This window comes from Boleophthalmus pectinirostris, unplaced genomic scaffold (genome assembly GCF_026225935.1).
Source record: "Boleophthalmus pectinirostris isolate CB_2022bp ecotype Guang Dong unplaced genomic scaffold, ASM2622593v1 HiC_scaffold_23, whole genome shotgun sequence".
In the NCBI taxonomy this organism is placed as follows: Eukaryota; Metazoa; Chordata; class Actinopteri; order Gobiiformes; family Gobiidae; genus Boleophthalmus; species Boleophthalmus pectinirostris.
This window is the reverse complement of record NW_026571207.1, coordinates 6,128,581-6,153,832: the sequence shown is the minus strand read 5'-3', so window position 1 is coordinate 6,153,832 and position 25,252 is coordinate 6,128,581. Positions and strand designations below refer to the sequence as shown.

At 40.9% G+C, this 25,252-nt stretch overlaps 1 protein-coding gene and 2 non-coding genes across 3 annotated transcripts in view; all 3 read right to left on the bottom strand.

The window, feature by feature from the left end:
* LOC110169279 (complexin-1-like) overlaps window positions 1–8,904 on the bottom strand; it is a 40,797-nt gene extending 31,893 nt beyond the window's left edge. Inside the window, exon 1 of the mRNA XM_020934802.1 lies at window positions 8,799–8,904. Within this exon, the coding sequence (XP_020790461.1) occupies window positions 8,799–8,904 (106 nt within the window). The remainder of the gene's footprint in view (window positions 1–8,798) is intronic.
* trnat-ugu (transfer RNA threonine (anticodon UGU)) lies at window positions 3,564–3,637 on the bottom strand. The gene has a single exon. It is a non-coding gene; the product is annotated as a tRNA-Thr (tRNA).
* trnat-agu (transfer RNA threonine (anticodon AGU)) lies at window positions 5,324–5,397 on the bottom strand. Its single transcript has one exon. It is a non-coding gene; the product is annotated as a tRNA-Thr (tRNA).
* Window positions 8,905–25,252: the final 16,348 nt, after the last annotated feature.

The following is a 25,252-nucleotide window of genomic DNA, read 5'->3' as shown; positions in this document are numbered from 1 at the left end:
CCGTACTCAAATGAATTCGTGGGAGCTGGCGGGACCAGATCGTTCTGTCTCTGGAGCCGTTTTCTATCAGATTAGTTTGGATAAACACTGCATCCATAATGAAAACAACTCGAATACGTACTTAGTGTGGACAGGGCCTAAGTGTTAAAACTCAGATACTAATCAATACTAAAACTATAATCAATAATAGATACACATTTGAGCAGGTGTCCATACAAAGAAAGATTCATTCTATGCTCGAGATTTAAGTTTTACCATTGTGTCTTGTTATCACATCACACAACTAAAAGAACACCTTGTATACTGTGAATAAAAGTACAACCATTGACTTTCTGTTCACAAACATCAGACAGCTGCATTGCACCATAGCAACAGTTGCATTTTTATTTATTTAATTACTTAAAATGGAAACACTGCATATTTAACCCTAACCCATTTTGCATATCATGTCCTGTAACAGTTTTAAACATGTTAAACCTTCATTTAAAGCCACAATATGTAACTTTTTAGCCAAAACAAAGACAAAAATAAAAGCATGTGTTGTTTTCTGCGCGATGATTGCACTTAGAGAAACATGTGTCCTTACTGTGAGTGTGCTTGCATCTCTATAAACATGATTTTTATTCAGCCTGGCGGATGGCTTCCTGCCTGTTTCCATGGGAATGTTATTTGAACTTTCCATTTCCATGGAAACATGCGGGCGATGTCCCTCCTACAGAAAGTTACATACAGAACCTAAAGTAAATGTGTTATTAGTTTCATTTTATAAGTCCAGTCATAACAATTGTGCAGTGCGGACACATTTTGGCTCTTGTTTATGTTACGGTTTCTAGGTAAAAGTTACAGAATTACCTCCATATCACATCTGCCATTTATATCTGACATGTAAATAAATAAATAGATGGATAGATGGATGGATAGATGGATTGTACAGCTCTATGGCACATAATGTACTTAAGTATTAGATTTAGACAAACTTTATTGATCCACAAATTACTTGGAACGTACTTTTGAGTGAAATTTGAATCTTTCATATGGTCTCTGATCACTTTGGAGATAGGGATTCTGGTCAGGTGCTTTGGGACAGGTGTGGTCCTGTCACTATAACAGATGGCTCTAGAAAGTGAACCTGACAGACTGACTGATGTGTGCTGCCCAGAGGAGCTGTACATGATGAGTCTGAAGTGGCTCTGCTGAAGGCCACAGGAACAGGAGGGTTTAGTCCAGAACACATCGAGCTGAAGCATCACAGGAGCGAGCCCAGATACATTTTTCAAGGTCTAGTTTAGAGAAAAGCACAAAGAGCCTCCTTCTGCTATTTGTATCAATGAAACAGTCCAGATTTCTCAATGGCAAACAACACTGACCAGGTCACTTTGAAGGAGGAACGGGGATGAATATGGCATTTTCAAGCAATAATTGGTTGCAGTTAAAGTAAAATACCCTCTCTTTAAGGTATTTTGTCTTGCACTTCTATGCCACTCAGGAGCAGTGAGTACCACAACACACTGCTCAGGGACCCATCTCCATGATATTGTTGCTAGTCTTGCATTTTCAGGTATAAATAACTGTAGGTAAGTCTGTGTTTGTTTTGTAGGGGGCGGTAGAGCGCAGTGATGAGCGTGTCCTTCCTTTACTGTCACTGTCATTAGTTTACATTGTGTGAGCTGAGACAGGCCACGGATAAAAACCGAAACCACAGATCAGCTCATCTTTTACCATTAATCAAGACTGACCCAAAAGGAGCAGGGGCAGAGGCAGGGGTAGAGGCAGGAGCAGTGGCAGGAGCAGAGACAGGAGCAGGAGCGGGGTTAGCGACAGAAGCAGCGACAGGGTTAGCGACAGAAGCAGCGACAGGGTTAGAGACAGAAACAGCAGAAGGGGCAGAGGACAGGAGCAGAGTTAGGGACAGGAGCTATGACAGGGGCAGAGACAGGAGCAGAGACAGGGCAGAGACAGGGCAGCGACAGGAGCAGAGACAGGGCAAACAGTAGCAGGCAGGAGTGGTGACAAGAGCAGAGGCAGAGACAGGAGCAGAGACAAAAGCGGAGGTAGAAGCAGTGACAGGAGCAGAAGCAGGGTTAGAGACAGGAGCAGCGGCAGGGTGGGAGACAGGAGCAGCAACAGGAGCAGTGACAGGGGCAGAGACAGGAGCAACAGCAGGAGCAGCGGCAGGGTAGGAGACAGGAGTAGGGTTGGAGACAGAAGCAGTGGCAGGAGCAGAGACAAAAGTAGCAGCAGGAGCGGCGATTAGCGCAGAGGCAAAGACAGGAAGCAGAGAGAGGAGCAGGAGCTGAGGCAGGAGCAGAACAAAAGCAGAGGTAGGAGCAGGAGCGAGGTTAAAGACAGGAGCAGAGACAGGAGCAGTGATGGGCAGAGGCAAGAGCAGAGACAAGAGTAGAGGCAGAGACAGGATAGGGGCAAAGACAGGAGCAGTGACAGAGGCAGTGACAGCTCAGAGGAAGGAGCAGAGGCAGAGACAGGAGCAGTGACGGGGCAGAGGTAGGATCAGCTGCAGGAGCAGTGACAGAAGCAGAAGAAGGGTTAGAGACAGGAGCAGCGGCAGGAGCAGAGACAGGAGCAGAGACAGGAGCAGTGACAGAGGCAGACGCAAGAGCGGAGACAGGAGCAAGGGCAGGAGAAGAGACAGGATTAGTGGCAGGAGCATATAAATGAGCAGGAGCAGAGGCAGAGGCAGAGACAGGAGCAGAAGCAGAGACAGGAGCAGCGTTAGAGACAGGCACAGAAACAGGATTGGAGACAGGAGCAGAGGCAGGAGCAGTGATAGAGACAGGCGCAGTAGAGACAGAGACAGGAGTAGAGACAGGAGCAGTGACAGAAGCAGAGGCAGGAGCAGTGATAGAGACAGGCGCAGAGGCAGGAGCAGAGAGCGGCGTTGACCTTGGGCCGCTCTGGAGCATAATGATGAGCCGTGATCAGCGCATCAATCATGGCCGCCGTGGCGCTTTTCAAATTGGTCTCTCCTGCTCCGCGATGGAGGAGGGTCAGCAGGGGCGCTCCTGCCTCACCCCCAGAGGCAAAGCAAATGTCAGGCGCTGCTCGGAGTAAACAGCAGCCGACGGGGGAGGGACAGGCGCCCGGACCAGTGATACATCACGCTAAAACAGACTGGAAAATGGTTCAGGAGTGAATTTCAAATAAACCAGGTTCTTGTCAATGCACAGGTTTAATATATTTTTATGAATCGACATTATGAAGCAAAATTAAGACGTATCTATGCACCTATGGCATTTGTTTATTTGATTTGATTTGATTTATTTTTATTTCGAGGTTGTGAAAAGAGAGAAACAATAATCACACATACATTGTAAACACGACAGAAAAGTGGAGTGGAAAAAAATAAAAATAAAAAAAAAGCTTATATTAACACATGACCTGTGACTCGGTCTGGTGGTGTCCCCTTCTTGTCTCCATGGACATTGAGAAGTTTAATGCCATACTGTGGAACGTCTCAGGCAAATCAATAACATCTTTATGGAGACAAGCCAGTCGGGACCTTTTAACAGTAAAGCTGAATTGTGCATCTTTAATTTTAACCCCAGAGGCACTGTTGGGATTTGAACCCAGGATCTTTTGTTTACAAGACAGACACTATGACCAGTTAAGCCACAGCGCCTGCAAGGTTTAATCTGAACATGAAAGAAAGCTAAAATTTGGGCAGAGGGCATATTGCAATTGACAAGGTCTCAGACAAATGATCCTGCTCATTCACAATCTAGGAAATAAAAGCCAAACATGGCCACATGGTCTAATGGCTAATGCTGGACATGTCATAAAATGTGTGATATTTTTGATTGTTTCACTCAAACTGTACAACCAAATCACAGGGTTTAAAAGTTCACAGTTCAGGTAACTAATTCAACGGTGCTAAACCCTCACGAGAGGTGACTGGATTTCAGACAGGTTTGATATTCTTGCAACTAGGGATTCGATGAAATTTTCTTAATCGATCTTCGGAAGAATTAACGTTCGATAATCGATTAATCATTAACGTTTTTATATTAAAATGATCATCATTATTATTACCATCTGCACTACTAATCTGCATAAATAAATTCAACTTTACGACATATAAACCGTAACGTATCTAGAGCCACATCAATCTGTTTGAGATTATAATGTGTTTAATTCAGTTTTGTGCAACTCTCACAGAAACAAAACTCTCACCTGGCAAAGCTTTTTCCCACTGGACACCGAAATATGTGCTGCTTTATACACTGTGCACATGGCCTCCCACTTGTCCCGAACGCAACGAAAAGCCTGGAATTTCTTGTACAAGTCATCGTTAAATACGCATTTGTGCTTCAGTACGTTGCAGACAAACCGACTGTTTGTGTCTCGCTCCTTCTGAGTGCAGAGAACTACATGTACGGACATGCTACGCACAACAACCTACATTAGGTTTGTCGATTAAAATTAACGTAATCGATGAAATTCTTAATGATCAATTATCGATTAATCGACTAATCATGCCCATCCCTACTTGCGACCTACGATTTCTGACCGAGAGCAAGTCGTGAGGTATTAATCGGTTCTCGTTACCCCATGTTTACTACACGAAGCATGACACACGATTAAGCACAAGTGAAAAATTGGCTCAAAAATAGCCAAAACTCACACAGTGTATGCCTGGTTTAAGGAGTCTGACTTTGGATCAAAAGAGGGAGGATTTGAATCGCTTTGTGGTTATCAGGGTGTGCTTGACTTTTGAATGTTTACAGAAGAGAAGAGAACGTGAAAGGGCACTGCTGGAAACCTAGGATCTCCTGTTTACAAGACAGGCACTTTGACCAGCTAAGCCACAGCACCTACACTTTCTGATGTGGGCATGAAAGAAAACTAAAATTTGAGTAATTGGCATGTTGTAAATAACAGAGTCGGACAAATTATCCTGCTCATTTGCAATCTAGAAACTCAAAGCCAGCCATGACCATGTGGCCCAATAAATAGGAAGATTGAAGGTTCAAATTCCTTCGTGGTTTTTGGCGCATGCTTGATTTTTGAATGTTTAGAGAAGAGAACAGAATGCGAAAAGGCATTGCTGGGACTGAAACCTAGGATTTCCTGTTTACAAGACTGGCACCTTGAACATGAAAGAAAGCTAAAATTTGGGCACTTGGCATATTGTAATTAACTCAGACAAATTATTATTTTCATTCACAATCTAGGAAATCAAAGCTAACCATGTCCATGTGGCCTAATGGACAAGGCATTTGACGTTGTATGAGCAGCTTCAGTGTGCAAATACCTTCATGATGATTGATGGTTTTTAAATGTTGACAGAAGAGCACAGAATGTGAAAAGGCGCTGCTGGGACTTGAACCCAGGATTTCCTGTTTACTAGACAGGCGCTTTGACCAGCTAAGCCACAGCACCTGCACTTTTTGATGTGAGCATGAAAGAAATCTAAAATTTGGGCACTTGACATACTGTTAATAACAGAGTCAAATGTCCTGGTCATTCACAAGGTAGACAATCAACGTCAACCATGACCATGTGGCCTAATGGATAGGTTCAAATGCCTTCACGGTTATCAGGGCAGGTTTAATTTTTTTATGTTTACAGAGGAAAACAGAATGTGAAAAGACACTGGTGGGATTTAAACCCAGGATCTCCTGTTTACAAAACAGGCATTTTGACCAACTAAGCCACAGTACCTCCCGCAATCATACAAGGCACATGGATGTAGACGAAAACCCTGTATGTACAGTGTAAAAAGGGCCCAGTTATACAAATCCACCAGCACATTCAAAATTAGACCATGACAGCACTTTGATGAGGACGTGGACTAACAGATACGGAATCTGACTTCAGGCGAGAAGGCTCAGGGTTTGAACCGCTTTGTGGTAATGGTGGATTGTTTTAATGGTTACCCCCACAGAACAGAATGTGAAAAGGCCCTGCAGGGTCTTGAACCCAAGATCCCCTGTTTACTAGCCATGCACTTCAATTAGCTAAGCCACAGAACCTACACATCCTCATTGAAGCATTAAAGAAGGCTAAAATTCAGGCGCTTGGAGCATTGTAAATAACAGAGAAAGACCAATTATCTTGCTCATTCGCAATCTAGGAAATCAAAGCCAACCATTAAGGATAGGTTTGAATCCCTTATCAGTGTATGCTTGATTTTTTATGTTTACAGAAGAGAATAGAATGTGAAAAAAGGCACTGTTGGAACTTGAACCCAAGAGCTCCTGCTTACAAGACAGGCACTTCAACCAGCTAGGCCACAGCACCTACGCTTCTTGCCAAGAGCATGAAAGAAAGCTCAAATTTGAGTAATTGGCATATTGTGAATAACAGAATCAGACAAATTATCCTGCTCATTCGCAATCTAGAAACTCAAAGTCAGCTTTGATCATATGGCCTAATAAATAAGGCATCTGAGTTCAGATCAAAAGATTGAGGACTCAGTCCCTTGGTGGTTATCAGCGCATGCTTGATTCTTGAATGTTTACAGACGGGAATCGCTTTGTGATAATCAGAGTCTGCTTGATTGTTTTGATTGATCTATTTAAACTCATTTTGTCATTTTTTGATGCGTATTGTCAGAGAATCAGGAAGTGCGGTGTTACCATACTAATGTAATGTAATGTTTGCTTTCCAGAAACAGTAAAATTCCTCTCTAGTCTCTAAAAGTTGTGAATAAACTCATCGCGGTGAGTAATTAGGACACTCTGAACGCACAAGGTAAGTGAGGAATGACTTTGGACGAGTGCAAAGTGTTTCAAATCAAATAGTTCTTAAGATGATAAAAATCTGGACTGATCTCTCTCCTTGAAGATCTATTTTTGCCTGTGAGATGAACCCAATAGAAACGAGCAGACTTCTTCATTGATACATTAGCAGTCTGCCCACACTACTACCCCCTCTCCTCTCCTCTCATCCCTTCCCCTCTCCCCTCTCTCCTCTCCCGGGCTCTGGCTTAGCTGTCATGGAGCTGTTCTACATTCAGGCCTGCATAACTCCTCTTAGTGCTGTGGAGCAGATCTGTCACGAGCGCCCCTCTCCCCATCGCACAAGCTCATCTCCGTCTCTCCGTCGCCCACTGTGCACCCAGGAAACCTCGCCCATGTAAAACTGCAGGCTGGGGCTTGTCTCCGTGCAGCTCTGTGCTCACATCTATTATTCAGGCTTTTTAAACCGCTCACGCCTTGGTATTTTGCTGCGCTAACAATAGCTTACGATATTAAATGTGTATAGAAAACTCCTTGCCTCTTATCTTATCTTAAAAATGCACTGTGTAACTTTTCGGGTGGAGGGTGCGTCAAACTTTGTCGAGATTGTTTCCATGGAGATGTTACTGGTTTGTCTGAAATGTTTCGCAGAGTGATATTAAACCGTTCTATCTTCATTGAGACCAAACCAGGCCAAATTACAGGTCAGATCTGTGGAGAGGCGACCCCACTCACAGTCAGAATGCTTGTTTTTTTTAGGTATTTTTGAGGAGTAAAACCACCTGTAGTTGAACACATGTAAGGTAGCAGGTGACAGACTCCCAACTAAAAAGTTACACAGAGCACCTTTACATTTAACACAATTTCAGGGGGTGACAATGTTCCATTTTTCAAAAACAAAAACTCTAACACTGACAAAGAAATAAAATAAAAACTAGGTAAGTTAAAGGGGCAGTCTGGAATTTTGGACATAGGACCTCATTTCCTAGTGAGCCAGAGTGTCGGAGACGTGTGGAGACACTTTTTGGAATATTCCATCCAGTCCTTTTATTTGCAGAGGTCGCTGGTGCTAGGCTAGTGCATGTCAATGGCCATAGTTATCCTCCAGTCTTACCCACTCCACAAAATGCCCAAAGCAAATCTATAATTACACCAGACTGTTGGTGTGAATGTCTGTTTTGATAGAATAATTTTAGAAGTAAAACTAACCTTGCATTTGAAGGATTTATGTCTGAGCAGCAGCAGTGAGTTGTACTTCCTGATAGAAAGCTTGGCAGCGGCGGACTGATATATGAGAAATTAGTCCCTCAACGTGTGACAATTCAAGCGATGCAAGGCTAGTTTTATTTCAAACATTATTCTATCAACACAAACATTCACATGGACAGTCTGGTGTAATAATAGATTTGCTTCAAGTGTTTTGTGGAGTGGGTAAGACTCAGAATAACTATGGCCATTGACATGCACTAGCCTAGCACCAGCAACAAATGCAAATACAAGGACTGGATGGAATATTCAAAAAGTGTCTCCACACGTCTCCAACACTCTGGCTCACTAGATAATGAGGTACTATGTCCAAAATTCCGAACTGTCCCTTTAAAATGACTTAAATTAAGACCATTTTACTTTATCTGAGTAGATTCAATGTGACAAGTAAAATTATCTACCAATGGAATACGTGTGTTTTTCTTAATTCAGGCAACATTCAATTTTGTTTCTTATTTTAAGTGCAAAAAGTTGTTGTTTTTCTTCTGTGTAGCAAGATGTATTTTCATCTTTTCAGTACAAAAAGTCTTATTCCACTGGCAGATAATTTTACTTGTCAAGTGAAATTTACTCAAATCATGATAAAACTTTCTTAATTCAAGTCATTTTATTTTGACTAGATTTTGCTTTTTGCAGTGGACATTTTGGGTGGTCTTTACGTGATCCTGGCGACTTTATATCACTATTTTGTCTGTAAACGAATTCCTAACATGGAATTCAAGCTTCATTTGACTGGAGTTTAGCACTATGGGTGGCGTCGCTGTTACACTCCCTTAGTCCACTTGTTTATACAGTCTACGGTCCAGGCTCTTTAATCCACCACTAAAGTCTCACCGCTGTAGCTGGTATCTGTGCCTGCGTCGTGGTGTGCGCCGGGGTCCTCACAGGGGTCAGGCTTCACTGGGCCCGTGCACGCCTCAGTGTCTCCGGCCGCTATCATTACGCCGAATCAATTTGGACGGATTACACGTGGGCTTCCTGCCTCATTTCCCAGGGCTGCCTTTAAATGGGATGTTATAGTCCATAAAACATTATTGTTGGGCGCCGTGTCAGCTGAAAGCGCCAAAGTGTGAACTCCTCATTTGAATTCTGCACCGAGAGACGTGTTTTTCCTTTTTTTTTTATTATGGAAAGCAGCAGGAAGCCGGCGTTATCTGGAAGCAGCATGTCATCCAATCACTGCGCACGGAGCGGCTGAGGTGAGGAGGAGCATGGAGGATGGCTTCATAAAAACAGCATTTCTGGAACCAAGGCTAGAGCCATATGAATCGACTGTATGTATGTATGTATACTGTATGTGTGTATACAGGCAATGTCACCTGTTGGAATCTGGGTTTAAAGGCAGATCCTCATGAATACTGAGTGAAGAAATGTGTTATTTAGAGCCTTGTCACAATCTGCATGTAGGTCTGCAATATACATATATATACATCTCTGCATACACCCCTACCTTGCCTAACCAATTTTTTGTGGAAAACACAGATTTTTCCTTGTTTAAAACTTGAGTACCATATTTTTCGGACTGTAAGGCGCACTTAAAATCCCATAATGTTTTGAAAAATCCCCTTATAACCCGGTGCACCTCATGTATTAATTCTGGTTGTGTTTACTGACCTCGAACCAATTTTCACACATATTCCACTGAGTCGTGTCCTTTAGTCTGACAGAAGCTTCAGCGCACAAGAAGCGAGCTGTTTTTTTTTTTTTTTTTTTTTTTTAAATCACTTATAGTTTATGCAGATTAGCCATGTGGTTTTAAGTTTTGTTTCTGTAAAATGTAAACAAATGTGCGCAAAGCTGTATTAAACACGTTATTTCTCAATCTATATTTGAGTCCTCCTCATAGGAAATAAAAAAAGTCGTCAGCTGTTTGTTTCACTTAATGTGCCTTATAATCTACACCTTATGTATGAAAATAGACGAGAGAATTCAACATTATTGACATTGCTCCTTATATAAAATGTCCTCATTAATGTTCAATAATGTTCACAAATTTATTTTGTGATTTACAAATAATGTCTATAGACTTGGGTTGCGAAGGTTTGTGACTTTTAAAATATGGGTCCCCAGAAAAAAAAAGTTTGGGAAGCACTGATTTAGCCAGAGATAAAGCAGTGTGGTACATTATAACTGGTGCTGTTCTGATGCCTTTTGTTTTCTCCGATCCGATACCGCATTAGTGTACTCCCTGACCCAAGGCTGATACTCCCTAGTGTACTTTTTTTTTAGCTTAAAATTCTGACCTGTCCTCTAGTTAAACTTTAAACCAGGGGTGTCAAACTCATTTTGGTCCGGGGGCCGTATCCAACCTATTTTGATCCCAAAGGGGCCGGATCAGAAAACTCATGGCATATATACCCCAAAAATAACAATAAGGTCAAATATTTGTGCAGAGAAATGCAAATCTATTACAAAAATCATTTTTAATTGATGAACTCTTTCTTTTACAAAAGTTATAATATTATGAACAACGTGAAACATTAAGAAAAATGCAATTTCAACACAATGTTTTAACATGAACTCGTATGCAAATAGGGATAAGTAAATTTTCTACTTTTCTCATTTTTGACATTTTTCTGATGAAGGTGTCACGGTCAACGGTCAAAACGATCGTCTTTTAAGAGCGTTTGGAAAGAGACAAGTCTTCATTTGTGCTGCTCTGGTGGGAGGGGCCACGTACAGAGACACCGGAGACCAAATTACCAATATTTAAATAGAAAATATAATTAAACTATTTTAGTAGAAAATCAGCCAAGGGCCAGATTAAAGGTCTTGGAGGGCCGGATCTGGCCCCCGGGCCTTATGTTTGACACCTGTGCTTTAAACTATGGATAATTTCAGTGTTGTGATGACTCATCCATTAACCATTAACATTACAATCCAGTTAGTAATGACATAAAGTTGCATCTGAATTCTTAGGCATCACAAACATACGTGGAGTGTTTTGTTTCATTCACACGTTTAACTCACAAACTCTGCAGATGTAGTTCTTCTGTCATACACAAAACACCCTGTTCCACCTTGTGATGTCACTTCACTCCGCTTTTAGACTCCATAAACCTTCACTAGAACCATTTGGATGATTGAAGTAAAGGTAAAAGGAAGCTGTTAGCTGAAAAACTACCACTACATGACGTCATAAGATGGAGCATTTTGAGCTTTGGGGATGTAGACAGACTAATAATAAAGAATTACTCAAACATTTGTGAATGAAACAAAACACAATTCCAGGTATTTGCTGCAATAACAACGTTGTAACATGACTAAAAGCTCTCAAGAGTCCATTTTGCATAATATAGGACCTTTAAACTTGGCTGCATTTCATTCAATTAAAGGTCCACTTTCTGGAAAGCTTTCTGGTGGAGAGTGGGCACCAGGCCAAGTCTTAGGTCAGATCTGCGGAGAGGCGAACCCGCTCAGAAACAATGTAATGGTTTTCACTGTATTTTTGAGCAATAACTCATGTGTAATGAAATGCAAGCAACATAGTTTTATATACATTCAAAGCCATACTGACAACTTTCCCAACAAACAAATTACATCTCAGAGGAAACGGGCAGGTGAAAGGCTACATAGTCCACCTTTACCACTATAACCATGGCGATTGTATACAGCCCTAATTGGACATAGTGAGGCTGCTTGTAGACAGATACGCGTTGCTCTCGGAGAGTATGGATGCACTGATGGTCTGTGCTGAGCTCCAGGTAAACAGACGGAAAGGGAGTGAGACTCAGGGGAGGAGAAGCACTGTCAGGCCCAGAAAGAAGAGCCCTCCCCTGGGTACGCGCCGAGAGACGGAGGACTGGAGCTCCAAAGGTTAACGAATCTGTTTGTCATTAGCGGGCGGCGCTTACTGTGAGCTGTCAATCAAACCACCCGGGAACAAAAACATCATTACATGTGAGCTCCTCCATCTTACGGCCAGTTGGCTTTCAAACGCACCACTGTTGTTGGTAATTATAGGGCATCACAGGAGCAATTTTGAAACCTTCATTTGCATGGATCTATTGTGTCTTGAAAACCAAGTCTTAACTGAGAGTGGGAGATGTAGACAGCCTAATGATTCAAAGTTACTCAAACATGTGAATGAAACAAACACAACTCCAGGTGTGTTTTTGATGAGGTAACAACATAGCAACATGACTAAAAGCTCAACTCCCTGGATGTGTGTGGCATGTGGAGGCGTCGATTGAAAAGGTTGGCAAGTCAACACTTCACTCAGGCTACGTTTACACTGAAGCTAATCACCGTATCACTGTATCACCGCATCAGAAACAATTTGCGTCCAGACACTTTGTTTCTGTGTCCGCAAGCCTTCCCTATCCACAAGGCTTTGACCATATTTGTTTACAGTTTACAGAAACAAAATTTGAAAGCGCATGGCTACTTTGCATAAACTGAGCGCTCAAAAAACAGCTCGCTATTGTGCGCTGATGCGGTTCAGCTTCTGTCGGACTAAACGACACGACTCAGTGGAATATGAGTGTTCTTTCTGTGACAGAGGGGTGTTCTGCTGATGGTGAGTCTGTTCTGTGCTTCTATCGCGTTGTAGATGGTTCATGTTAAACTTTTCACAGATTATACATCTGCAGGTCATACGCACAGACCATATATATAAATGGACATATATTCTAGCCTCTTAGTGTTTGGGCAGTGAATTACTTCATGGTGCACAGATCTACATCAACACATCAGCGTACTCAGATGAATTCGTGGGAGCTAATCTTTCCGTCTCTGGAGTCGTTTTCCATCGGATCAGTGTGGACAAACACTGCATCTGCAACGAAAACGACTCGAATATGTACTAGTGTGGATGGGGCCTCAGTGACAACTTTGTGTTCCTTTGGCTTTAAATGTCCGCATCATTTAGTCACTGAAGACATCACATAGACTTAACAACAGCACAGGTGTTCACCTGTCACGACTGGGCTCTGCACAAACGACCTGTGCCAATGATGTGGACTGATGAGTGTCTGGAGAGCGTGTGATGCTCTGGACGAAACAAATTGAATCATGATTTTGATAAGGATGATCATTTTAAGGTGCTGAGAGAAGTGGGTGTGAATGATGATGACATTAAAAAGCCATTCTCTTTGTACGTTTGATTTTATGAACTGTAACATCAACCTGCCCAGAGACGAGGTGGAAATGAGCACTGGTACTGTAACCTTGAACAAAGCATCTCTCCTGTTAAGGTTAATGTATATTGTGCACTGTCCTTTTCTCATTAAATAAATAAACTAAACTAATGGCGAGATCGGGACTCACGTTTTAGTTGTTTCAGTCACATCTTAGTCATATATGTGTCTTCAGGTTTTACATAGTCCTACAAGTAAAAATAACACAGAGGACCGAGAAACTATGCAGATTTCTACAGCCTCAACAAGCAGAACACTATCTCTTCAAGAGGAGGTGTTTTCTTCATTCGAGAGACACATGCTGTAAATAAGAAGCTGCGAACGGTTCATCCTTAAAATTGAACAGATGTCGGATTTATGATCTGATGATCCAGGCAATGGTTCGGTGAGATCTTGAAATCTCCATAACCAGCATACTGTGTTTCCCATTAACAGATTGTAATGGTCTTCCACGGTCTAAAAGGCATATTGTATTATCATATTATAACATATGAATATTTTGTATCATCATTTTGTAGATTTATTGAGATTGCATTGCACAGAATCTTACAACAAACAATAAGAGATTGACTTGAGCTTCAGGAGCAGGACCATGGCTCAACCGCCCTCTCCTCTTCACCAGCGAACCACAGCTCACTTCGACCACACCTCTAGTTTCCCAGAAACTTATTTGTAGCAGCCTTTCCCATCGTTTGTCTAGGCAACTCGACCTCACCCTCCCACCCCCTATCTTGTTCGTCTTTCAGGTATAAGACGCCTACGGGGGGAAGGGGTCCCGTTCCGGCTGGTCCAACTGAAGATTGAAAAGGAGCACCCACTTTGAACCTCAACCCAGCCATCTCCGCCCCGCCTCGTACATTTATCGATAAACTTCTTCTTCGCGCTATGTCGTTGTCGGCGTGGTCCTTGCTAGTGAAGGAGGGTTTGAACAAGGCCCAGGAGAGATCGTTAGATTACTCAAACATGCGTGGATGACATCGAAAAACTCTCCAGGCACGTTTTTGATGAGGAACGTTATGACATCGTAAAAAGCTTAAGAGGCACCATAGGCCTTAAGTGACAGCTGCTTAGGACAATACAAAGAACAGTGGTCCCTCGTTTATCGCGGGGGTTGCGTTCTAAAAATAACCCGCAATAGGCGAAATCCACGAAGTAGTCAACTTTACTTTTTAAAATTATTATATCTGTTTTAAGGCTGTAAAACCCCTCACCACACACTTTATACACTTTTCTCAGACAGGACAGTTACAGCCCTTTTTGCCTCCTTTTTAAAACTTATTACTGCTCTCGTCCTTTTGTTATTTTCGTCCTTCTTTGTGTAACAAACCGAAGATCATTTGTTCCGTAATGGAGCCCTACAGCCGCATAACTTCTACCTTCCTTCAGCGTGTCCAGAAGTCCAGCTTTTTTTGCGATGGTTACATCTTCCTCTGCCTTTTGGGTGCGACCGCAGGAGCCTTTGTCAGTGCAGAACGTTTCGTCGACATTGTGGGTTTTGTCGGGGAGAAAACTTGCAAACATACAGCACTTCAGAATCACACTGCTAGAGATCGAACATTTACGTAAATTTGTCAAGCTCAACACATTCTGTACTGTACAGGAGACATGGCAAGGAGGAGATTTATTGACAATGGTCTACAACAGACATGTCAAAATTTGGCCCACGATATAATTATTTTGGCCCGTGGGATCATATCAAAATATGCCAGCTACAGATAGACTATAGAGACATTATTTATTTAAAATGTTATTATTTTATATTTTTGCTTGTTCTGGATTCAATGTTTAAGCAAAACTATTATTAAACATTTATTTTAATAAGGAAAGGTTTAACATTACATATCTCGAAAGAAGAGAAAACATGCAGATGTTGTTGAAAATTTTCAATAAATGTCTAGTTTTTGCTCCATGACCTAGTCCAGTTTTAAATGTTGGTCCTCTGTGAATTGGAGTTTGACATTACTGGTCTACACTCTCTAGCCAATCAGGACGCAGGGGGAGGAACACATGTGCGTTCATCTGCTGTCAGTGTTGGGAAGGTTACTTTTAAAATGTATTCCCCTACAGATTACAGATTACATACCCCAAAATGTAGTTTGTAACCTAATCCATTAAATTACTTAAGGTAACGTAAAGTAAAGTAATCTGGATTACTTAATATTGTCATGCTTTTTAAAACTACATGAATGTACCAACCACATCCTGAAAATTCTAGTTTGTTCTCTTCAAATTCTCTGTTGAGCCCAAGTCTCCATGAACAGACTTTTGTTTCTTGTAGAGAAGCAAAGATGAGGATCTGGACATAAGATGTTTTGTCTGCTAAAAGAAAATAAAAAGCCCAGTCTTTCCTTAACTGTATTAAAAAATATTATTGATAGAGAAATTATTTTTATATGAGATCACTGCTGCCTTCAAATATATGCACCCTACTGTTAGGTCTCATACTGTTTAGACCTGGTTTAGTCCTGGTTTAGACCTGGTTTTAATCCTAGTTTAGTTCTGGTTTAATCCTGGTTTTAGTCCAGGTTTAGTCCTGGTTTTAGTCCTGGTTTAGTCTGGTTTTAGTCCCTGGTTTAGTCCTGGTTTAGTCCTGGTTTAATCCTGGTTTAGTCCTGGTTTTATCCTGTTTAGTTCCTGGTTTTAATCCTGGTTTTAGTCCTGGTTTAGTCCTGGTTTAGTCCTGGTTTAGTCCTGGTTTTAGTCCTGGTTTGGTCCTGGTTTAAATCCTGGTTTAGTCCTGGTTTAGACCTGGTTTTAATCCTAGTTTAGTTCTGGTTTAATCCTGGTTTTAGTCCAGGTTTAGTCCTGGTTTTAGTCCTGGTTAAATCTGGTTTTAGTCCCGGTTTAGTCCTGGTTTTAGTCCTGGTTTGGTCCTGGTTTAAATCCTGGTTTTAGTCCTGGTTTAATCTGGTTTTAATCTCGGTTTAGTCCTGGTTTTAGTCCTGGTTTAATCCTGGTTTTAAGTCCTGGTTTAAATCCTGGTTTTAGTCCTGGTTTTAGTCCTGGTTTACTCCTGGTTTTAATCCTAGTTTAGCCCAAAATGTGAAAATAGGAAAATACCGCCATGTAATCCATTTATTTCAACAAAGTAACTGTAATCCAATTACCACTCATTGAAACAGTAACTGTAACTGAATACAGTTACTCATAATTTGTACTCTGATTACGTAACGCCGGTGCATGTAAACTGTTACTCCCCAACACTGTCTGCTGTAAAATTGCACACACAAAAAAAAAAAATCTGCGAAACAGCGAAGCCGCAAAAGGTGAACCGCTTTAGAGTGAGGGACGACTGTATTCTGAGTCTCCATTAAATCTATGGGAAATCGAAACCAGCTTTAGACTAATCTGAGCTTTACTTGATCACAATCTGAGCAGAAGGAAGTGACTTAGCTGGAACTACAACAGGTGAGCTGATTTTGTGCTTTTGAACAAGTCCCCACCATTAGCCGACAGTTTTTCAGTTAGTCACTCTCAGCCTTTTTGTCGAAAATAAAACTCCTAAAAACGACGGCGGACACAGGCTCCTGAAAATGTGCTCTTTAAATCCACTTTGTTTTGTTTTTTTTCTTCCCTCTCGAGTTTTCAGATGATCTTGGCAGTGTTTGTTACTGCGCGCCTTGTGTCACCGTGGTAACTGCTCAACACTGCGCCGTAGAGATGCATGCGGAACACCCTCAGCGTGAATGTCTATCAAACATGGATATTTCTCTTTCTCTCCTCCGCCGAGTGCATCCATCTCTGCTGCTGCCGTGGCGACCGGCGACCCCCATCCCTCTATCTCATCTTTTTTCTCTCTCTGCCTCTATCTCATCTTTTTTTCTCTCTCTCCTCTATCTCATCTTTTTTTCTTTCTCTCTCTCTCTATCTCATCTTTCTCTCTCTCCCTGTCTCCTCTTTTTTTCTCTCTCTCACCCTCTATCTCATCTTTTTTTCTCTCTCTCCCTCTATCTCACTATCTCATCTTTTTTTTCTCTCTTTCTCTCTCTATATCATCTTTTCTTTCTCTCTCTCTCAGTCTATCTCATCTTTCTCTCTCTACCTCGTCTTTTTTCTCTCTCTCCCTCTATCTCACTATCTCATTTTTTTCTCTCTCTCTCCCTCTATCTCATCTTTTTTCTTTCTCTCTCTCTCTATCTCATCTTTTCTCTCTCTCCCTGTCTCCTCTTTTTTCTCTCTCTCTGCCTCTATCTCATCTTTTTCTCGCTCTCCCTCTATCTCATCTTTTTTTCTTTCTCTCTCTCTCTATCTCATCTTTCTCTCTCTCCCTGTCTCCTCTTTTTTTCTCTCTCTCTGCCTCTATCTCATCTTTTTTTCTCTCTCACTCTCCCTGTATCTCATCTTTCTTTCTCTCTCTCGCCCTCTATCTCATCTTTTTTTCTCTCTCTCCCTCTATCTCATCTTTTTTTCTCTCTCTCCCTCTATCTCACTATCTCATCTTTTTTTTCTCTCTTTCTCTCTCTATATCATCTTTCTTTCTCTCTCTCTCAGTCTATCTCATCTTTCTCTCTCTCCCTCTATCTCATCTTTTTCTCTCTACCTCGTCTTTTTTTCTCTCTCTCCCTCTATCTCACTATCTCATTTTTTTTTTCTCTCTCTCTCAATTTTTTTCTCTCTCTCTCCCTCTATCTCATCTTTTTTCTTTCTCTCTCTCTCTATCTCATCTTTCTCTCTCTCCCTGTCTCCTCTTTTTTTCTCTCTCGCTCTCCCTGTATCTCATCTTTCTTTCTCTCTCTCTACCTCATCTTTTTTTTCTCGCTCTCGCTCTATCTCATCTTTTTTTCTCTCTCTCCCTCTATCTCACTATCTCATCTTTTTTTTCTCTCTTTCTCTCTCTATATCATCTTTCTTTCTCTCTCTCTATCTCATCTTTTTCTCTCTACCTCGTCTTTTTTTCTCTCTCTCCCTCTATCTCACTATCTCATTTTTTTTTCTCTCTCTCTCCATTTTTTTCTCTCTCTCTCCCTCTATCTCATCTTTTTTTCTCTCTCTGCCTCTATCTCATCTTTTTTCTTTCTCTCTCTCTCTATCTCATCTTTCTCTCTCTCCCTGTCTCCTCTTTTTTTCTCTCTCTCTGCCTCTATCTCATCTTTTTTTCTCTCTCGCTCTCCCTGTATCTCATCTTTCTTTCTCTCTCTCTACCTCATCTTTTTTTTCTCGCTCTCCCTCTATCTCATCTTTCTTTCTCTCTCTCGCCCTCTATCTCATCTTTTTTTCTCTCTCTCCCTCTATCTCACTATCTCATCTTTTTTTTCTCTCTTTCTCTCTCTATATCATCTTTCTTTCTCTCTCTCTCAGTCTATCTCATCTTTCTCTCTCTCCCTCTATCTCCTCTTTGTTTCTTCTCTCTCTCCCTCTATCTCAAATTTCTCTCTCTCTTCCTCTATCTCATCTTTCTCTCCCTCTGTCTTATCTTTCCTTCTCTTCCTCTGTCTCATTTTCCCATATTCTCTCCCTCCCTCTCCCTTATATCTCTCCCTCTTCCTCTGTTCCTTACTCATCCTGTTTGTCCCTTACTTTTTACCTCTTTTTTCTCTCTCTCTCTCCTCTGTCTCCTTACTTTCTGCTTTTTTCTGTCTCTTCTCTCCTCTCTCCATCTCACTCTCTTTCGCCTTCGTTTCTCTCTCTCTTCTTTTATATCTTTCTTCATTACTTCCTTCATTTCTTCATTTTTCCCTTTCTCTCCCCTTCTTCTTCTCTCCTTCTCTCCCACTCTCCTCCTCTTTTCCTTTTACTTTCCCTCTTTTCTCTCTCTCTCCCTCTATCCCTCTCCTTTCTCGCTCTCTTTTCCCCTTCTCCCTCCCTTCCCCTCTCTTTTTTTCTGTCTCCCTTGTTTCTTTCTCCCTCTACCCTCGCACTCACTCACTCTCTCTCTTTCTTTCCCCCTCTTCTCTTCTTCCCCCACCCTTCCCCCTTTTTCTTTTCTCTCTCCGTCTTTTATCTCTGTCACTTCCTATACTTCCTATTTTCTCTCTTATTTCCCTTTTTCCCTTTCATCCTTCCCTCTCACTCTATCTCTCTTTTCCTTTCTTCTCGCTCTATCTCCATCTCCTCTCTCTTTTCCTCTTCTCCCCCCTCCCCCTTTTTTTCTCTCCCTCTTTTATCTCTCTCTCTCTTCCTATTTTCTCTCTCTTTTTTTCCTCCTTCTCTCCCTCCGTCCCTCCCCCTCTCCCTGTCAGAGCCCTGGCCCTGTAGATTTACGGTTAGAGCTGAACGAGGGAAGAGGAAGCGTCGTAAAAAGAGGATGAGGAAGAGGAGAGGAGGCCGTTTATAAAGCGACTCCTGACAGTAATGTGACACGACTGAAATGTGTGATTGACTTTTGTGCGTAAAACGTCACGTCAGAAGAGGAATAAAGACGAGAGGAGGAGCAGGGGACTTCGCTGGTCTACATGTTAATGCTCTGCCAAAAATGTTACACAGAGTGGCTTTAATGGGCCTGTGTTACACTATATTCTACGGAAGCCCTGAGAGGCAAGAGAGAGAGAGAAAAAGAGACATGTCATTTGGGCTTTTTTTTGTTTGTTTGTTTTCATCAACAGATGTTTTGTTTTTTTTAATCATTAATGTGGCTGAGAAAAAAAAAGTTTGGTATTTACACAAATATACTGGAAAAAAAAAAAAAAAAAGAAAGAAAGATTTTATTTTATTTTTTTTTTTTTTTTTAGGAAAAAAAAAAGAGTATTTGGTGTAAAAATAAATAAATAAGTAAACAAACAAAAAAAAAAATAAAAATTAAAAAATAGAGCCCAAATGATGAGACTATTTATTATTATTATTATTATTATTTATTATTATTATTATTATTATTTATTTATTTTATTTATTTTTTTCTATTGCCACTGTGTTAGAATCTAGTTTATTCCTCATCACAAACAGACCTGCAGTTGTGTTTTGTTTCATTCACACATGTTTAACGCACAAACTTGCGTATAGTTCTTCTCTCAAACAGAACAAAAACATTACTGTTCCACCTTAAAGAGAATTGTTTCCCCAAAGACTGAGTTGCGACCCTCAGGTGAGTTGCAAGAATCTTTCCACTTGATAAAATTCACCAAACATTCTCTTTGTTCCAGCTTTAAATCCTCGATCTCGGGAATCGTTGCCAACATAGAATATATGGCTCTTTGCTGATTGGCTGATGAACTTGCACTTCCGGGATTTTTGCGAACCGTCTAGTGTATTCTGATTCCTGACCTAGTCACTGGAGAGAAATGAAACTGAGCGGAGGCACTAGGTGGCGCCAGCCTGGCTAGCGAATCCTTGCTTGGTTGTGGAGACACGATCACTCAGTCAGCAATAAAATATCTTCATTAACATTCAATAATGGTCAAAAACACCTTTATTTTGTGATTTTCAAATAATGTCTATTGACTTGGGTCGCGAATGTTTGTGACTTTTAAAATATGAGTCCCCAGAAAAACTGTTTAGGAAACACTGTCGAAGAAAAAAAAGTGCTCCACTGTGTTTTTATAAACGCCAAACACCTTCACTAGAATCATTTGGATCATTACAGCTCTGGAAATGCCAATCTCTGTTGAACTAAAAGTAACAGAGCTCTCAACTTTCACTTCATGACATCACAAGGTGGAACAGAGCATTTTGAGCTTTGGAGATGTAGACAGACTAATGATAAAGAGTTACTCAAACATGGGTGGACAAAATAAAACACAATTCCAGGTTTATTTTTGAGGAGGTAACAACATTATAATGTGGCTTAAAGCTCAAAAGACTTTGTTTTTCATAATGTAGAGTCTTTTTATTGTGTTTTTTTCCACCAATTACAAAACCTGTTACTGAATTCATGCAAAATATCTGACTTTAATGTCAAAGTGTGAAGCAATTAAAAATAAAATATAAATAACATGCTAAAAAAATGTACTATTCATGGACTAAAAGGTTACATACTGTGGCTTTAGGGTCCAAATCACCCATTTTCAATTGAATTCTAAGCGTTATAAAAGATCTAAATTAGCTCAGTGTTTTTAGAAAGCCACAGGAAGAGCTACTTGACAAAAGCACATAAACTAGAGCAGCTGTGGAATCCTCAGAGCATATGGGGAGAAGATCAAAGCTCCTCAAAAGTGTGTCACGCCACACACAGAGCATGAACCAGGCCATGGACCGGCACCTCTGCTCTGGAGAAACCAGCCTTTGAATCATCTAATACTGTTCCTGTTCCCCCCACAAAGCTGTGTGTCCATGGTCCGGCCTCTTGACGTCTATGAGATCTTTGGAGATGGAGAGATGATCTTGTTCGTCTCCAAACGGTGCACATGTCACATCTGGACGTGAGCAGGAGGACATATAACTCTCAGTAGTTCTTGGTCTACAGTTCGGCTTTAAAGAGACAATCCTGAATTTTGGACATAGGGCCTCATTTCCTGGTGAGCCAGAGTGTTGGAGACAACTGAAAAAAAAAATATGTTCTTTCGCCTGTGATCACCCGACAGTCTATGTGGGCATACCTCCAGGACTGTCTCGACACTCCTGGTTTAGTTCTGGTTTAGTCCTGGATTAGTCCTGATATTAGTCCTGGTTTAGTCCTGGTTTAGTTCTGGAAAAAAAAAAAAAAAAAAGGCCGCCAAAAAACTCTTTTTGGAATATCTGAACATCTGAAGAAGTTGAAATGTTGATTTTAACTGCTAAACCCACATTTTCAGGGTCAGGGAATCAAATGGTGCTAGTTACAAACCAGTAAGACCTACCCAAATTAACCCTTAGATGCATAAGTGGGTCAAAAATGACCCGATTTGGTTGTTTTCTTGCAATTTCATTGTGATATTTGCATGTAATACTCCATGTTCCTCCAAAAACATGTTTTTTTTTTAATTATCCTGTTGAAATACTTCAACAATATAGGTAAAACGCGATGTTGAAGAGGCGTGTCAGACAAGACCCACAACATCCAGAGATTTGAAATACTCAGGACGGATCTCATCCACCCACAGGCTTTACATTATGAATAGGATTTTTATGACAGACAAAATAGCAAAAAAAACAAAAAAACAAAACAAAATCAGCATCATGTAGAGTGGGATCATACAAACATTTTAACACCAAAATGTTGAGGTTCACAGCAGCAGGTACAGAGAGAGGAGCCACGAGATCCTAAAGCCAGTCAGAGCCAGAGTCAGAAGGAGCCGGAAGAGCCTCCTGGAGAACTTCCTATTTGGCACATGGAGGCTACAGGGTTAGATCTGTCCACTCATAGATACAGTCTATGGTTGTATGAAAGTGATGATGACAATGATGATGTATAGAAAATGTCTAATAAAAAGGTTGCATAATCATATTGTGTCTAAATGTGTTGTTGACATCCAACATACACATTTAATGTGAGCTACTTTTAAACTCTTTGAGTTATCTGACCAACTGCATGTGATGGTTATAGTTTGTTTTACCCATATTGTTGAACAGGATAATAACAAAAAAACAAACATGTTTTTGGAGGAACATGGAGTATTACACGCAAATATCACAATGAAATTGCAAGAAAACAACCAAATCGGGTCATTTTTGACCAACTTATGCATCTAAGGGTTAATGTGGGTAGGTCTTACAGGTTTGTAACTAGCACCATTTGATTCCCTGACCCTGAAAATGTGGGTTTAGCAGTTAAAATCAACATTTCAACTTATCCAGAGGCTGAGATATTCCAAAAGAGTTTTTTGGCGGCCATTTTTTCAAAATCCAATATGGCCGCCATAAAGACATCTGGGCAAATGCAAATATTTATTTTCTGACTCCATATACTATAACCTTTCCAAAAATATATAGGTTAGCAAATCCCCCAAAAATTCCCACTAAGGTAAAAAAATGAGAATAATTAACCGGACTAAAACAGAAGTGGGAGGAACATGTTCCAATTTGTTCCTGTAAAATTCAGCACCACATTTATCAATTGTCAAGAGAAAAGTCTTTTCTAAAAACATATATTTTTTAAAAGAAGCATCAAGTCACACAGCTCAGTTCCAAGTCGAGTCCCAAGTCTTTGTCTATGTTATCAAGTCAAGCCTCAAATCGTAAAAATAGTGACTCAAGTCTGACTCGACTCCAAGTCACGACTTGCACGTCCCCACTTCTGCGTTACACTGAGGAGCAAGTCTGTGTGAGGAAGACAACAGCCGCCAGGACTGTTAACTCTCTCAGGACCAACACAGACACACACTGTATCCCCACAGGCCGGACGCCTAATGAACAATACACGCCTTTCTATTATTAGCACTACTGTAATACGCAGGCAATAAAATGTAAATGAATGATCTATGTGTGAAACAGATTATCACTAAACAGGATCATAAGATTTAATAAGGCAAATACACAACTGTTTGGAAGTGTATTGTGTCTGCAGGATTAAAAACAAAACTTGCAATTTGAACGGTCACAATTACCAAATCACGACTGCATCATTTCCTCTGCAAACAATGACCTCTACAAATTCTCTAAAATGAAATGAGCCTCTGACCAGAATCCTATTATAAAAAACAAAACAAAAAAATAAATAAATCACAAACTACGGCTGCGGGATTAATCATAAATGAATCAGAAATCTCAAAGGCTGAAACTGATTAAGTGCCATCATTTCCTCTGCGAACAACAAATTGTCTTCTATTATTAGGTTAAAAAATAAACAGCTCACCCTGTAGTTCTGGATCTCTGCAAACGCTGGGTTGGTTAAGCAGCTGACATGTTAGTCTTCTCTAAAATGTAAAATATGAAGGCTCCTGGATCAGTTTATAAAATGTAAACTTAGAACAAAGACGTAGGTTTGCAAAGGGACGGTGGAGGCGTGTCACAGTCAATATCTGGGGAAGACAAAATAGATTAAACACAACGGACTCCAGGCAGGGCTCATCAGGACCAGACCAGTTTGGTTGAAACATGTTGGCTTTGGCCATCTAAACAAAGGCCTTTGAACTATATTTTTCCTCGTGTGATTTTTGCTTCATTGCAGTGCCTGGAGCCCGTTTGATCCTTTTTCCAAGAGCATCCACTACCTGCTCCCACTGATTGGAACACCTGCAGCATACAGCTACTACTTTTTTTTTTTTTTTTCTGTAAAGACAAAATAGTCCTTATCAATATTTTCCATTTAATTTTAATAAACAAAACTATTAATTTATTCCGATATTGTTTCTAAAAAAATTTCTAAAAGTAGTATTAACTTAAAGGGCCCATCTCATGCAAAATAACTCTTTTCATATTGTATCTTCTGCACATATACAAGCACAATTTGGGTTTTGGAACATCCATTACACAATCGTTATAAAATCTTACTGATTCCTTGGAGTCACAGATCAGGAACTATGAAAGGCCGACTATTGCTCATCCCCCCACCCGTCCTGAGAAAGCACAGGCTCCGCCCTCCAAACGTGACGTAGGCTCTGAGTGAGCCGCCCTTCCTCCGCCCATCTCAGGGAGGGAGGGGGAAACAGGCGTGCACCCTGATAGCGGTAGGAATAAACTTTTATTCATCATACTTGGACTTGGAGGTGCACGAAGCTCAAGCACTGCGTCGACATCAGCTGAACATTACTGATTGGTAAAGTATTAATAAACACTGGTAGATAAATGTATCATATCGTGCACACGGCAGTGTAGAACAATGAGCTTATGCTGTCGTTTTTGTTTAGGTGTTCATGTGGGAATTGTCAGCCGATGCGGGGTGAAGGCAGGACGAATTAATCTAAAAACCCCTTTGGCGACATATACAAGGCCCACACATCACTCTTAGAAGGTAGAAAGCTCTGAAAAGTGGATTTTCCATGAGATGGATCCTTTAACATGTTTTAGTTTACATTTTGTTTATTAGACGTTCTGAGATGTATTTAGTATATTTCGACAGGGTTACTCCTGCCACTATATCACTGGCTGCAACAGAGTGATGTAATTAGTGGTGTCAGGAGGTTGACTTGAGCAGGCGTGAGTGAAGACGCCATGCACCAGACTTTGAAGAACTTTTCAAAAGGAACTTACTTGGCTTCATCTTCAATTAAACTTGTCTTATAATGAGTCACTGCAGAAAAAGAGCAACTATCACCACAAGTGCACCTCCCAAAGGAGCCCTACTCATGCGCTGTTAGCAGCCTGACTCTACTGACAATATTCCATGGAAAAATTTACGGACATGATTTCACAAATATCTCA